Source organism: Anomaloglossus baeobatrachus, chromosome 12 (assembly GCF_048569485.1).
Source record: "Anomaloglossus baeobatrachus isolate aAnoBae1 chromosome 12, aAnoBae1.hap1, whole genome shotgun sequence".
Classification (NCBI taxonomy): Eukaryota; Metazoa; Chordata; class Amphibia; order Anura; family Aromobatidae; genus Anomaloglossus; species Anomaloglossus baeobatrachus.
In genome coordinates, this window is record NC_134364.1 from 63329158 (window position 1) to 63346038 (window position 16881).

At 48.2% G+C, this 16881-nt stretch overlaps 1 protein-coding gene across 1 annotated transcript in view; it reads left to right on the forward strand.

Annotated features, from left to right (window-relative positions):
* LOC142258546 (uncharacterized) overlaps positions 1–16881 on the forward strand; it is a 77725-nt gene that overhangs the window by 39155 nt on the left and 21689 nt on the right. Inside the window, exons 5-6 of the mRNA XM_075331175.1 lie at positions 1267–1367; positions 4191–4286. Coding sequence (XP_075187290.1) covers positions 1267–1367; positions 4191–4286 — 197 coding nt within the window. The remainder of the gene's footprint in view (positions 1–1266; positions 1368–4190; positions 4287–16881) is intronic.

Sequence of the window (16881 nt, forward strand, 5' to 3'; positions counted from 1 at the left end):
ATAGCAGCAATGGTGGTACTGCTCCCCACAGGTGGAGCAATGCCCGGGGCACAGTTGGTGCTTGTGGAAGTCTATGGTGCTGTGTGACTAACACGGTGCAGGGCCGACAAGCAATGAAAGAAACAGGCACAAACAGTAGTCTCTTTACCTTCTCCTCTTTTACTCGGCAGAAACTTAGTCCAGGGAGACCGTCACAGATGGTAAAGATGATCCGGCCGGCCTGGAAGTGCCTGGGGTGATCTTTGGCCAGTTGAGTATGAGGCCTACTCCTTAATCTTTCTCTGCTGTTTTAGGACACTGCACTTTAGGTTTGCAATTGCCCTCTTGCTGCTGGGACTTGTTGTTCGTCCCCTTTTCTGTGTGGTAGACTGCGCAGGCCCTCTCTGGTGCTTCTCTGCTGGAGCCCACACCAGGCCCTTGGGATGCAGTTGTACCTTCAGATTGCTTCTGGGACAGGGGGCTTGCAGCTCTCCTGCCCTCCGGATTCAGCTACCAGGGATGGATTTTATGCCCTGGCAACTACAGACTCCGATGTCTGAGTCTCTGCTGTGCCTCTCTGCTCCCCTTGCTTCACTGGGCCAAGCTATCCAAGCTCTAGGCCCCAGTTTCACAAGGCAGCACTACCCTGCGTCTGCACTCTTTCACTCCTGTCTCCAGACTAACCACTACTTCCTCCCTTCAGCCAGACTTAAGGAATCCTCCCTGAAGTTCCAGGTTCAGAGCTCCCTCTGCTGGCCGGAGGGAGAATTGTGTTGAGTGTTAACTTACTGGCCAATAGATCTCCCAATTACCTCCAGGCTCAGCATTAACCCTTTGGGAGGGCAATGCTGTTGTGGCGACCAGGTCCTGGGGCGCCACATATTCTCTCTCTCATTATTCTGGCATTTGGCAAATATAAATCATTTTGGTTCCTATTGACCTAAAACGGGAAAGGTTTAATGTGATTTCATGTCAGATAGTGAGAAAAACCTGCAGATGTGTCTTTCTAGTGATTGTAAACTTCTGATTTCAACTGTGAATGTTGTATGTTGTATCTTCAAACCTCAACTTCTTCACAATAATGATAGCTAAAAACAGTTACATCTTTTTTAAGGGGAATTATGTGTTTTACTTCCTTAAATAAGACTAAGAAAACAAGGTAGTCAAAAGGGGACCTTCCTATGGGTCGCACACGCAATGGATTTTCCACAACGGAATTGTAAAATAGGAAACGTATAGAAGTTAAGCCATTCGTTAACCTCAATCATGTCTTGTCTTCAAATTTAGGAAGGAACCAGGATTTGCAAGGCGGTGGAGGACCTTGGGGATACCTTAGTATCTAAGCTGCAATCCTTATTTTGGGAGGAGTTTTTGCATTTTGTAACCAGGTAATAATCTGTTTATAAGGCCATTGGCCCTATGTTGAAACGTCTTTTAAGCCTCATTCAGACTTTCCACGTGCCATCTGATGGAACTGGCTGCAATAAATCTTCGCATGTGTGAAGGAACAAGCATGTACTTCTGTGGGGACCTGATTACAACGCCTAAGGCTAGTTTCACACTTGCGTTCAGCGCATTCCGTCACTATGGAGAATAGCGCAGTCCGTTAACGCACTGCGCTATTCTCCATAGACTTGTATGGACGACGCACTGTAACGCAAGTGTCTGCGTTGCATCCGCTGGACGACGCAGCGTCGTTATTTTGATGCTGCGTCGGGCGGATGGAACGCAGCATGTAACGTTTTTCTGCGCTTGGCAGAGTGTCAAAAAAACGCAACCTGCAGGAATCCGTTAGGCGTCCGTTGTTCTTATAATAGACGCCTAGGGTGGCGGATTCCGTTAGAATGCGTCATTTGACGGATTCCGTTAACGCAGCTGTCTTTACACAACTGCGCATGCTCAGATGTGTAAAGTCAAGGAAAAAAAACTACAACGGATTGCGTTATTTTGTACGATCTGTAGCATGCGTTGTGCCACTATATGCAACGCATCCGTTGCATGCGTCACACAACGCAATGCTACGGATCCCGTCCAACGCAAGTGTGAATCTAGCCTTATACGACCAAGTCATGATATGGCTGTGTGCATGAGGCCTAAATTTTAATCAGGTTTTATTGAGTCTAATAAATGTGAGTCTAATATATTCAGCTGCTTGTAATAGTCTGCAGTTGTCATGTCTTTTATGACAGATTAAAATCATGAACTGAAAGTCCCGTCTGTGCACATGTACATGGTCAGTTGACAGTGTAGGCACAAATACTGTGTAGTTTCATCACACATCCCTTTTTTAGAGTTTTATAAGCTAAATATAATTGTTTCCATATCATTTGTGCATTTGCCTCTTATTTTGAATATTTCTTTATCTGTGTATGATGTCTCGTTATTTTTGTTGTATGCACCCAGATGACTAATATCTCTTCCAGATGCAATAAGAAACGGTCACAATACAACTGGTAAAGAGTGGGGGGGGGGCGTATATATATATATATATATATATATATATATATATATATATATATACTTATTTAGTAAAATAAATATTGAACATGTCACCAATTTTCTGGGTAACTATATGTCTAAAGATGCTGTTGACATGAACGTCTCACAAGAGGTCTGTGTAAACCCATCCAATCCACACATGCAAAGGAGTCAAACCATGTACTGTATGTTAATAAATTAAGTAATGTATAATAATGAGAGATGGCACAGGGAAAAAGTATGGAACCCATGAAGAATGAGAGGTGCAAAAAGGCATGGAAGGTCCTGACACCAGCTGAAATCTAAAAGTACTTACAAAGCGATCCTGCCACTTAGTGAAAAATAAAAGCTGATTCAACTAATGACGTATAAAAAGGTGTCTCATTAGCAAGGTGTCACACAAGAAACATCTGATGATGGGTAAAACCAGTGAGCTGTCTCCAGAACTTCATAACCTTATTATTGCAAAACATATTTCTCTATGTAAAATAGCAAAATCAGCCATCCTTACCCACCCTTAGATTCAGCATCACCTCTATTTCTATTTTGTTGCCCCAATATTTGCTGATATGACTGCAACTGTGATTTCAGCGTCTACAGAACATGACTGCTGCAGACAGTCACTGAGCTCATTAGCTTTAAAGGGAACCTGTCACCGGATGTTTCTAATACTTACCTAACGGTCGGTGCGGAGCAGACTGGTCGGATGGGCGTCTCTGTTCTCCGGGACCCGCACCTCCTCTTTCGGCCATCTTTGTCCTCCTCCTTAAGCTAGTGTGGATGACTGTTCTACGTCATCTACACTAGCCAACATTGAGGTCACGCACAGGCGCACTACAATACTTTGATCTTCCCTGCTCAGATCAAAGTGCGCCTGGACCTCACTGTCGGCTTGTGTGTATCACGTAGAACGGTCATCTACACTAGGAAGGAGGACAAAGATGGCCGAAAGAGGAGGCGCGGGACCCGGAGAACGGAGATGGCCATCCGACCAGTCTGCTCCGCACCGACCATTAGGTGAGTATTATAAACATCCGGTGACAGGTTCCATTTAAAGCTAATGAGCTCAGTGACTGTCTGCAGCAGTCATGTTCTGTAGACCCTGTAATAACCGCTGCAGCCATTTCAGCAAATACTGGGGCGACAAAATAGAGGTGATGCTAAATCTCAAAGTGGGCAAGTAAGGCTGATTTTGCTATTTTTACATAGAAAAATATGTTTTGCAACAATAAGGTTATGAAGGTCTGGAGACAGATCACTGGTTTTACACATCATGAGATGTTTCTTGTGTGACACCTTGCTAATGAGACACCTATTTATTGGCCATTAGATGAACCAGCTATTATTTTTCAACAGCCACACTCTGGTGCAAGGGATGTGTCTGGTTTTGCTGATCAGCCCTTTGATTTTCCTAATATGAACTGGAATACCAGACACAGCCTGCAGACAAGAGAGGCAACCACTACTGTCTAATTGTGGTTACATGTGGCAGGAGAACTATAATCTATGGCGTTGTTGTATTGTCGAGTTTTACATGCAATAAAAACAGGTTTTACATTATGATCTCACTATTTGCTTTTTCTTAACTGGGATAAAAAATCTACCACTAAAACAGTCAAAGAGTATAGATGTAAAATAACCACAGAGCTATGACATAGAATTTCAGTGAAAATGGTTGGAAATCTCTGCTTCATCCCAAATTGGACTGATATATATGTGTTTTTTCAATTTAGATATAAAACATTCCTTACAGAGAAACTGAGTGGATCGTCCTCTGAGAATGGGATCTGCGTTGGGATAAGAATTGTTAAGAATTGCAGCATTTTACGGTAATAATCTTTCTTATTTTAAGGCCTTTCTAAAATGTTTTGGTTTATCTATCTATCTATGGGCATACATAGAAATCATGGGGTCTTATAGCCGAAGTTCTAATGGCCCCCCCCCTTCCACAAAAAAAACAAAACAAAAACATCCAGTGAGGTCACAGAAGAGCATATCTCACAACGTTTTAGCCCTTATAAAGTAATATTCCTCCTATTGAAGCCCCTATATTCCACTTTCATTGCACCCATAAAGTAAGATGCCAACAAAAGTGCCCCCAAACACTGTATGATACCATATAGTGAATTCCCCCACAGTACCTTCCAGACAAACAGAATGATCCTACTGTACCCCCTCAACTACCCCAGCAAAGTATGGTTACCCCAACACAGTACGATTCTCTAACTGCGATCCCCACACAGCCTTCCATGCAGTATAATAGAGCTGCATACAGTATAATGGCCCCCACACCTCTTCACACTGTATAATGGCCCCCACACCTCTTCACAAGTATAATGGTCCCCACTAGCCCTCCAAACAGTATAATGGCACCCACACAGCTCTCCCCACAGAATGATGGACCTCACAAAAACCTTCACACTGCATAATTTCCTGCATACAATATAATGGACCCCACAGAGCCCTCCAAATAATATAATGACCCCAACATAGCCCTCTAAATATTATAATGACCCCCGCATAGCCCTCCATATAGCATAGTGGGCCCCACATAGCTGTCAAGGGTGACAGTCAGTTATGTGGTTTCTGGCCATAGAAGGTCACAGCTTTTGGCTGCGCAGAATGCTCCCTGACTTTCTATTGTTCCTGCTGTTAGTATTCATTGTAATAGGTAGCTTTCCTGCTGGATTTTCATCCATCCCTCTTTTGGACCCAGCAGGAACTCACCTTCCGCCCAGCTGCTGATCATTAGTACTCTCTTGGTGCGTAAATTCTCCCTTCTTCCCTGGACTGGTGCTGGTGATATTATTCAGTTCATTCTAGCTCTGGTTGCAAGCAGGAGGCTTGCTCTCATCTGTAGTATCGTTGCTGATGCTTGCTGAACTTCTGCCTGAGTCATCTGTGGATAAGTAGATCATGCTTTGGCCTCCTTGTGTCTTCCTTTAGCGTTTAGTGGAAATGACAAAGAGATCATCCTACCCGTTCCCTATATAGGGCCCAGCACTATGGATACCTAGGGTCAGGTATCCGGCTCGACGCATGGGTGCGGAACCTATCTATTGTAGTGAAGGACCCCAGGGACCAGCAGTAGGTTTCAATGAAAATACACATGATTTCAAAAAAGTATTACAAATTTTTATTAACATGATACCAATAGACAATATATCACATGATTCGAGATGGATATCAAAAAACACAGTAAAAAGTCATTACCCCTTAAAAACACAGAAAAAAATCCTGGGACAGTGTGGTCTTAAAGTTGGTACATTATAGTGGTCACATAGGATGTATACATGCACCCCAAAACACATCAAAGGTGATATTACAAGACCAGCAATCTGGTATACTGTAGTTGAACAGGATGCAGGCATAAATCCCAAATACATCAAAGGTGAAGGTACAAAGCTGGCACTCCAGCAGAAATTAATATTGCTGTATCAATTTATCATGTCATGCAATTATAAGCATATAGTACATAAAGAAACCCCTGCGGATTACATAAATCACAGCATATCTATCTACAATGAGATTTTACCCCACATGGAGTTATGCCAGCATTCAGGTCAGTATTAAACCATCCCATCACCCAGTGAAGGGAGGTGCTGGGCAGTATGGTTCACCAGGTAGTGGTCTCTTACTAACTTCAATTTGCCTCCAGCAGTGTTTTAGGTCCGAATTCTTCCCATCTCCCTTCACTGGTACTATATGCTTATAATTGCATGACATCCTATGTGACCACTATAATGTACCAACTTTAAGACCACACTGTCCCAGGATTTTTTTCTGTGTTTTTAAGGGGTAATGACTTTTTACTGTGTTTTTTCATATCCATCTCGAATCATGTGATATATTGTCTATTGGTATCATGTTAATAAAAATTTGTAATACTTTTTTGAAATCATGTGTATTTTCATTGATGTACTATGTGATTGCGCAGGTCTAGTGTAGGTTTATATACTCTGTTTGGTGGACATGCATATATAGATTATGGATCTCTATTTCCGTTTTTTTGGATTTATACCAGCAGTAGGTTTATTCAGGGGTCACCATCTCCCCCTTGCCTAGATGCAGGGGTCCACCTTCTCTTACCTTTTGCCACTCTCTTAGTACTTCCCCCTACCTAGTGTGACAATAGCCTTCCTTACAGTATAATGGGCTCCACATTGCCTTCCATATAGCATAATTGCGCCCACAAAGCCCTCCATATAGTATAATGGACCTAATTGTTTTCCATATAGTAAAATGCACTCCCCATAGTCCTCCATATAGTATAATTCACACCCCATATTCCTCCACATAGTGTAATGTACCCCTCATAGTCCTCCATACAATATTATGGCCACCAATGTACTCATTGATTTAAAAATAAATATATAAATACTCAGCTCTTCTTGGGTCCCCGCTCCTCTGGTCTCGGCAAGGAGCGTTGTGAAGCTATGTATTCACTGCACTGCACCGCAGGCACAATGAAGTGACGTCATCGTGCCTGCTGCAATGAGCTGTCAGAGCACTTTTCAGCCTGGCTGCCACACTTCATGTCCTCTGAATTGCCAACCCTGATCCTAGGAGACTTTAACATCCCCATGAACAGCCCCTCCTCCCCTTCTGCATCCCAGCTTCTATCTCTCACCACCTCCCTTGGCCTCTCACAACTCTCATCCTCAGAGACACATGAAGATGGTAACACCCTTGACCTGGTCTTTTTCCGCCTCTGCTCAATCTCTCACTTTGACAACTCACCTCTTCCCCTCTCTGACCACAACATCCTCTCCTTCAAGCTCACAAACCCTCGTCCGCCCCAGCACACTCCCACCTATCACACATTCAGAAACCTACAGGCCATTGACTCTCAAACACTTAGGCTATGTGCCCACGCTGCGGATTTACCGCGGATTTTGCCGCGGATTTACCGCGGATTTGCCGAAAATCTGCAGCAGCGGCACTTCCAAGCCATTTCAATGGCATTTTGGAAATGCTGTGCCCATGCTGCGGATTTTTCCGCGGCGGATTTGCCGCGGATTTTGATCCGGAAAAATCTGCAGCATGTCAATTATTGTTGCGGATTTTGTTGCGGATTTTTTCCATGCAAGTCAATGCAAGGTGTAAAATCCGCAAGAAATCCGCAGGTCTGTTCCCACAGGCTCTTTTTCCTGCGGATTTGGTGCGGATCTCGCAAACAAATCCGCAGGAAGTGATGTAGAATAGTTCAGGAAGAGGAAGTTTCACCATTTTGTAGTGTAGAGTAGTGGCAGCGTAGTCGTGTTGTGTCCGGACTCTGGATTGCCAGCTAAAAGCAGCTAGTTACAGGCTGCTTGCTTTTAGCTGGCAAAACAGGATCCCAGGTCTTTTTTCACAATTCTTTTTTTTAAAAAAAAAAAATGTACTCCGCTGTATTTTCACTGTCCAGCCCGATGCAAGCAAGCAACTGAGGGCTGTGCTTCTCAGCGGGATAAGGCTGAAGCATTCTCTGCCCCTCCCGCTGAGAAAAACAGTCCTCAGCTGCCCCTGAAAATGGCGGCTCCGTTGTGAAGCGCCATTCTCAGGTGCTGTACCGAGGCTCATCCAGCTGCCCTGATGCATTGGCTGGCTTGGTAATATAACTGGGTTAATGCCAGTTTTCTGCAAACTGGCACTAAGCCCGAGGTTCATAATGTCATGCCTGTGTAGACACAGCCATTGTGAACCTCCGTTTGGTAATAAAGAAAAGAAAACACTTTTTTAAAAATTTTATTTGAAAGAAAAACACACACACATCCCTGATTGCCATCTTTATTACTCCCTGAATCCCCCGACGATAATCCATGACAACTTCGAGCCGGGCTCCGATGGGCACCCGGCTGACCCGGGCACTGACGTCAGCCGGTCACAGCAGCCGTCAGTGTATTATTAAATGCTGCACAGCTCTTTTCTGGCAGCTGGGAACGTCTGATATCAGAGCCCTGGTCAGCTGACTTAATTCGCGAGCGCAGGCGGGTCAGCTGACTGCACACCGACAGCTGACGATGTGCACTCATGTGACCTGGGCACGGACGTCAGCCGGTCCCAGCAGCCGTCAGTGTTCGAGATGCTGCAAAGCTCTCTTCCGGCTGCTGGTACCGGCTGACGTCCGTGCCCGGGTCACATGAGTGCACATCGTCAGCTGTCGGTGTGCAGTCAGCTGACCCGCCCGCACTCGCGAATTAAGTCAGCTGACCAGGGCTCTGACGTCAGACGTTCCCAGCTGCCGGAAGAGAGCTGTGCAGCATTTAATACACTGACGGCTGCTGTGACCGGCTGACGCTGTGACCCGGGCTCAGCTATGAACTGAGCTGACCCGGCCAGTGAGTTCTGCCGCTCACAGCAGCCGGCAGAGAGCAAACCAGTGATTACAATTGTCCTGGATTAACCTCTGAGGCTTGGGAGTAATAAAGATGGCAATCAGGGATGTGTGTGTGTTTTTCTTTCAAATAAAATTTTTCAAAAAGTGTTTTCTTTTCTTTAGTACCAAACGGAGGTTCATAATGGCCGTGTCTACACAGGCATGACATTATGAACCTCGGGCTTAGTGCCAGTTTGTAGAAAACTGGCAGTAACCCCGTTATATTACCCAGCCAGCCAATGCATCAGGGCAGCTGGATGAGCCTCGGTACAGCACCTGAGAATGGCGCTTCACAACGGAGCCGCCATTTTCAGGGGCAGCTGAGGACTGTTTTTCTCAGCGGGAGGGGCAGAGAATGCTTCAGCCTTATCCCGCTGAGAAGCACAGCCCTCAGTTGCTTGCTTGCATCGGGCTGGACAGTGAAAATACAGCGGAGCACATTTTTTTTTTTTTTTTAAATATACCAGTGAAAGGGAACATGGCACCACATTTTTTGGCTGTAAGCTGCGGCCACCACCACTGGGTTATTATATACAGTCTGTTAAAATGCTGTATATAAGAGCACAGTGGTGTTGGCCGCAGTTTTTTACAAAAAAAGTGGCGACAGGTTCCCTTTTAAACATTTCTGCACCTTTATTACAAAATGGATAATGGAGAAGAAAGGAGGGTTGGGACAGGAAATGACATAAAGAGCCTTTTTTTTTTCTTCAAAACAGACTAAGCTTTATTCAGAAACACAAAAGAGTACAATGGACAAAATCCGCAACGAAATCCGCGTCAAATCCGCGTCAAATCCGCACCTATGCTAAGGTGCGGATTCCGGGGGAAAGCTGCGGATTTTGATGCAGAAAAATCCGCAGGTACTTTCTCCCGTGGACACATAGCCTTACAGACTCTCTACACTTATCACTATCCCCTATCTCCTCACTTTCATGCCCTAATCTGGCTGTAAAGCACTACAATGACACACTCAGAAGCACCCTGGACCAAGTAGCACCCCTCACCCTCAGAACCTCCAAACACCGAGTAAAACAACCTTGGCTCACATCACAAACTCGATTTCTCCAGCGATGCTCTAGGAGTGCCGAGCGCCTATGGAGTAAATCCCGCACACCAGAAAACTTCATCTACTACAAGTTCATGTTAAGGACCTACAACTTTTCCCTTCACCTCGCCAAACAGACCTACTTCACCACCCTTATCTCCTCACTAGCCAACAATCCAAAAAAGGTCTTTGACACCTTTCACTCCCTCCTCAGTCCCAAAGCACAGACCCCTATCACAGACCTTCATGCTGATGACCTGGCCTCGTATTTCACAGAGAAAATAGAAAACATCCGCCAAGAGATCAGCTCCCAGTCACCAAGCTTTGTGAATCCCATCCCTCGCCACATCCCATCCAGCTCACTTTCCACATTTGACCCAGTCACAGAGGAGGAAGTCTCCAGGCTCCTCTCTTCTTCTCGTCCTACCACTTGCTCTACTGATCCCTTCCCCTCACGCCTACTCCAGACACTCTCTCCGGTTGTCACCACTCACCTAACTAAAATCTTCAATCTCTCTCTCTCTTCTGGTATCTTCCCTTCCTCCCTCAAACACTCTATTATTACTCCATTATTAAAAAAACCTTCCCTTGATCCGTCCTGCACAAGCAACTACAGACCAGTCTCCAATCTCTCCTTCATCTCTAAACTCTTGGAGCGCCTGGTCTACTCTCGTCTCACCCGCTACCTCTCCTCTCACTCTCTTCTAGATCCTTTACAGTCTGGCTTCCGCCCTTTACACTCAACAGAAACTGCCCTTGTCAAAGTGACCAATGACCTATTGACAGCAAAACGTAACGGTGACCACTCTCTGCTTATTCTTCTTGACCTTTCTGCAGCCTTCGACACTGTTGACCACCATCTCCTTCTCTCTATGCTCCATTCTATCGGCCTAAAGGACACTGTTCTTTCCTGGTTCTCTTCCTATCTTTCTGGCCGCTCGTTCAGTGTATCATTTGCTGGCTCCACATCTTCTCCTCTCCCTCTCACTGTTGGGGTCCCTCAAGGTTCAGTCCTTGGCCCTCTTCTGTTCTCCCTCTACACTGCCCCAATTGGACAGACCATCAGCAGATTTGGCTTTCAGTACCATCTTTATGCTGATGACACACAGCTATACACCTCATCCCCTGAGCTCACCCCCGCTGTACTACAGAACACAAGTGACTGCCTGACTGCAGTTTGCAACACCATGTCTGCTCTCTATCTGAAACTTAACCTTTCCAAAACTGAACTTCTGCTTTTCCCTCCATCTCCCAACCATCCTAAACCTGACATCTCCCTCTCTGTGTGTGGCACAACGATAAGTCCTAGGCCGCAAGCCCGCTGCCTGGGGGTTATACTTGACACTGATCTCTCCTTCACCTCCCACATACAATCTCTTGCCCGCACCGGCCGCTTGCACTTCAAGAACATCGCTAGAATCCGCCCCTTTCTCACAATGGAAACGACGAAAACCCTCACCGTGGCCCTGATCCACTCTCGCCTTGACTACTGTAACTCTCTATTAATAGGTCTCCCCCTAACTAGACTCTCCCCTCTACAGTCCATCCTTAATGCAGTAGCCAGGGTCACCTATCTGGCCAACCGCTACTCGGATGCCTCTGCTCTGTGCCAGTCATTGCACTGGCTGCCCATATATCACAGGATCCAATTCAAACTGCTTGTTCTCACCCACAAAGCTCTCCACTGTGCAGCACCCTCCTACATCTCCACCCTCCTCTCTGTCTATCATCCCACCCGTTCTCTACGCTCTGCAAATGACTTTCGACTAACATCCACACTAATTCGAACCTCCCACTCCCGAATCCAAGACTTCTTCCGAGCTGCACCAAACCTCTGGAACGCTCTACCCCAAGAAGTTAGGACAAATCACAACTTACTCAGCTTCAGACGCTCCCTAAAAACGCATCTTTTTAGGGTGGCCTATCACACTCCCTAGCCAAACTAATTTCACCTAATCCCTCTACAACTTCTCAGAACATAACCCCACGTCAAACTCCATGGCACCCAAATGCATCTCAAGGTTCTGGCCAACTGGTCCAGGAAGCCATCATCTATCCCCCATGAGCTGGCTGGATTGTCATTTTAAATAAACACTTGTACCTTGCCCCTCCCCCCATCTCATTGTAGATTGTAAGCTCTCACGAGCAGGGTTGCCATTTTTCCTTTTAAATATTGTATCCTCTATAATTGTTACTTGTTTGTATATGTTTATGTATATGATATGTATATGTTCCTCCTGAATTGTAAAGCGCTGCGGAATATGTTGTCGCTATAGAAATAAAGATTATTATTATTAGAGCTCAAACGTGCAGGGAGAGTGATGGAGGGGAGAGTGGAGCGCTTCCTCATCCATCATTGTCAACTGTATCAGCATCCACGATGCCGATATAGTTGAAAGTGCAATGTCGGGCAGGGGGTGCTGGCATCGGCGCTGGCACCAGGGCCCCCAAAGTCATGGGCCTCATAGCAGCCATGTGGTCTGCCACCATTGGTGATATGCCACTCTTATCTATCTATCTATCTATCTATCTATCCCATATGTATGTATCTGTCTGTCTGTTATCTATTGATTTATCTAATTTCTTTGTCGCTCCATTGGGAGACCCAGACAATTGGGTGTATAGGCTATGCCTCCGGAGGCCGCACAAAGTATTACACTAAAAGTGTAAAGCCCCTCCCCTTCTGCCTATACACCCCCCGTGCTCCCACGGGCTCCTCAGTTTTTTGCTTTGTGCGAAGGAGGCAGACATGCACGCATAGCTCCACAGATTAGTCAGCAGCAGCTGCTGACTATGTCGGATGGAAGAAAAGAGGGCCCATAACAGGGCCCCCAGCATGCTCCCTTCTCACCCCACTCTTGTCGGCGGTGTTGTTAAGGTTGAGGTATCCATTGCGGGTACGGAGGCTGGAGCCCACATGCTGTTTTCCTTCCCCATCCCATTTAGGGCTCTGGGTGAAGTGGGATCCTAATCGGTCTCCAGGCACTGAGACCGTGCTCCATCCACAGCCCCTGGGGACTCTGCTGGATAATGGAGCCGAGTATCGTCAGGGACATGGCCCTGCTACTTTGAGGTACTCTGTGTCCCCGTGGGGACCGCGCACAGAAACACTCCAGCATTGCTGGGTGTGTTAGTGCGCCGGGGACAGCGGCGCTGACCGCAATTGTGCCATCACACGCTGCAGCGTGGCTGGGTGTGTAGTGTATTGGGGACTACCGCGCTGACCGCCGCTGCCATTGTTATACATGCGGCGCGGCTGGGACTGTTAGTGCGCCGGGGACATCCGCGCCGACCGCGCTTATACGGCGGCCGCGCTTATAACTCTAGTCCCCGGCTTTTGCGGCCTAGTCTCATTCTCTTCCCGCCCCCAGGCCTGCCAGTCAGGGGAAGGGCGGGACGCTGTACAGAATGTCAGCACTGAGGGCTGGAGCATGCTTTGCATACTCCACCCCCCTCACTGTGCACAGTGGGGCACCAGTTTCCCGCACTTTCTAGGGCACGCCCACGGCCCCCTCCTCTCCTCAGGACGCCGGCAGCCATTCCTGTCAGCTCTTCTGACGCTGGAGAGGGGAGACAAGCTCTGGGAGACCCAGGCAGGGATTCTGGTGGCCACACAACCGCTTTGAGCGGCCGGTAAGCAGCACCTCTGGTGCTGGCCCCACTTGTGCAGAAGTGTACTTATAGATTATATGATTATAGGCTATACTTTACACTGTATAGTGCACGGTTGATTTTTGGCTATATACCCTCCTGGGTTGCTGAGGGGAGACAACAGCATGGCGCCCACAAGAAGCAGGGGTGCCAAAACACAGGCTTACTATGCTGCCTGCGCCGCGTATACGGCTTCACTACCGGCAGGTTCCACTGACCCTCATTGTGTGCACTGCTCGGCCCCTGTGGCACTTACTCAGCCGGAGCCTCTGATAAGGGTGGCCCAGGGGGAACCACCTGCTAACACTGTCCAGGTGACAGGGACGGAGTTTACAGTTTTTACTGAAAGGCTGTCTGAGACTATGGCTAAGATACTAGAAGCTTTGCAGTCCAGACCGGTATCTCAGACCATGGGCACTGTGGAATCATTGCCCCCTGGTTCCCCTCAGTTGGAACAACCATGTCCTCCCGGGGTGTCTCATAGATCCCAGGGTGAGGTCTCTGACACGGACCGCAGTCCCAGACCGCCTAAGCGAGCTCGCTGGGAAATTCCCTCGACGTCATCACATTGTTAAGGGTCTCAGCGGGAGGACTCTCTGTATGATGCAGCGGAGGTAGCTGATCAGGATTCTGATCCTGAGGCCGCTCTCAACCTTGATACTCCTGATGGGGACGCCATAGTGAATGATCTTATCGCGTCCATAAATCAAATGTTGGATATTTCTCCCTCAGCTCCTCCAGCAGAGGAGTCAGCTTCTCAGCAGGAGAAATTCCGTTTCAGGTTCCCCAAGCGTACAACGAGTATGTTTCTGGACCACTCTGACTTCAGAGAGGCAGTCCAGAAACACCGGGCTTGTCCAGATAAGCGTTTTTCTAAGCGCCTTAAGGATACACGTTATCCCTTTCTCCCTGACGTGGTCAAGGGCTGGACTCAGTGTCCCAAGGTGGATCCTCCAATCTCCAGACTGGCGGCTAGATCCATAGTGGCAGTTGAAGATGGGGCTTCACTCAAGGATGCCACTGACAGACAGATGGAGCTCTGGTTGAAATCCATCTATGAAGCTATCGGCGCGTCTTTTGCTCCAGCATTCGCAGCCGTATGGGCACTCCAAGCTATCTCAGCGGGTCAAGCGCAAATTGACGCACTCACACGTACGTCTGCGCCGCAAGTGGCTTCCATAACATCTCAAACGTCGGCATTTGCGTCTTACGCTATTAATGCTGTCCTGGACTCTGCGAGCCGTACGGCGGTTGCAGCCGACAATTCGGTTGCAATACGCAGGGCCTTGTGGCTGCGGGAATGGAAGGCAGATTCGGCTTCCAAAAAGTGCTTAACCGGTTTGCCTTTTTCTGGCGACCGTTTGTTTGGTGAGAGATTGGATGAAATCATCAAGCAATCCAAGGGAAAGGAAACATCCTTACCCCAGGCCAAACCAAACTTACCCCAACAGAGGAGGGGACAGTCGAGGTTTCGGTCCTTTCGGGGTGCGGGCAGGTCCCAATTCTCCTCGTCCAAAAGGCCTCAGAAGGATCAGAGGAACTCCGATTCATGGCGGTCTAAGTCACGCCCTAAAAAGACCGCCGGAGGTGCCGCTACCAAGGCGGCTTCCTCATGACTTACGGCCGCTTCACACCGCATCCTCGGTCGGTGGCAGGCTCTCCCGCTTTTGCGACACCTGGCTGCCACAGGTAAAAGACCGTTGGGTGAGAGACATTCTGTCTCACGGTTACAGGATAGAGTTCAGCTCTCATCCTCCGACTCGATTCTTCAGGACATCTCCGCCTCCCGAGCGAGCCGATGCTCTTCTGCAGGCGCTGGGCACTCTGAAGGCAGAAGGAGTTGTGGTCCCTGTTCCTCTTCAGCAACAGGGTCACGGTTTTTACTCCAACTTGTTTGTGGTTCCAAAGAAGGACGGGTCTTTCCGTCCTGTCCTGGACCTAAAACTGCTCAACAAACACGTAAAGACCAGGCGGTTCCGGATGGAATCCCTCCGCTCCATCATCGCCTCAATGTCTCAAGGAGATTTCCTTGCATCGATCGATATCAAAGATGCTTATCTCCACGTTCCGATTGCTCCAGAGCATCAGCGCTTTCTGCGCTTCGCCATAGGAGACGAACACCTTCAGTTCGTGGCACTGCCGTTCGGCCTGGCGACAGCCCCACGGGTTTTCACCAAGGTCATGGCTACAGTAGTCGCGGTCCTCCACTCTCAGGGACACTCAGTGATCCCTTACTTAGACGATCTGCTGGTCAAGGCTCCCTCTCAAGAGGCATGCCAGCACAGCCTCACCGCTACTCTGGAGACTCTCCAGAGTTTCGGGTGGATCATCAATTTTCCAAAGTCAAATCTGACACCGGCCCAATCGCTGACATATCTTGGCATGGAGTTTCATACCCTCTCAGCGATAGTGAAGCTTCCGCTGAACAAGCAGCGTTCACTACAGACGGGGGTGCAATCTCTCCTTCAAGGTCAGTCACACCCCTTGAGGCGCCTCATGCACTTCCTGGGGAAGATGGTGGCAGCAATGGAGGCAGTCCCTTTCGCGCAGTTTCACCTGCGTCCTCTTCAATGGGACATCCTACGCAAATGGGACAGGAAGCCGACGTCCCTCGACAGGAACGTCTCCCTCTCTCAGGCAACCAAAGCTTCCCTTCGGTGGTGGCTTCTTCCCACTTCATTATCGAAGGGGAAATCCTTCCTACCCCCATCCTGGGCGGTGGTCACGACGGACGCGAGTCTGTCAGGGTGGGGAGCAGTCTTTCTCCACCACAGGGCTCAGGGTACGTGGACCCAGCAAGAGTCCTCACTTCAGATCAATGTTCTGGAGATCAGGGCAGTGTATCTTGCCTTGAAAGCGTTCCAACAGTGGCTGGAAGGAAAGCAGATCTGAATTCAGTCGGACAACTCCACAGCGGTGGCTTACATCAACCACCAAGGAGGAACACGCAGTCGGCAAGCCTTCCAGGAAGTCCGGCGGATTTTGATGTGGGTGGAAGCCACGGCCTCCACCATCTCCGCAGTTCACATCCCAGGCGTGGAAAACTGGGAAGCAGATTTTCTCAGTCGCCAGGGCATGGACGCAGGGGAATGGTCCCTTCACCCGGACGTGTTTCAGGAGATCTGTTGCCGCTGGGGGATGCCGGACGTCGACCTAATGGCGTCCCGGCACAACAACAAGGTCACGGCATTCATGGCACGTTCTCACGATCACAGAGCTCTAGCGGCAGACGCCTTAGTTCAAGATTGGTCGCAGTTTCAACTCCCTTATGTGTTTCCTCCGCTGGCACTGTTGCCCAGAGTGTTACGCAAGATCAGGGCCGACTGCCGCCGCGCCATCCTCGTCGCCCCAGACTGGCCGAGGAGGTCGT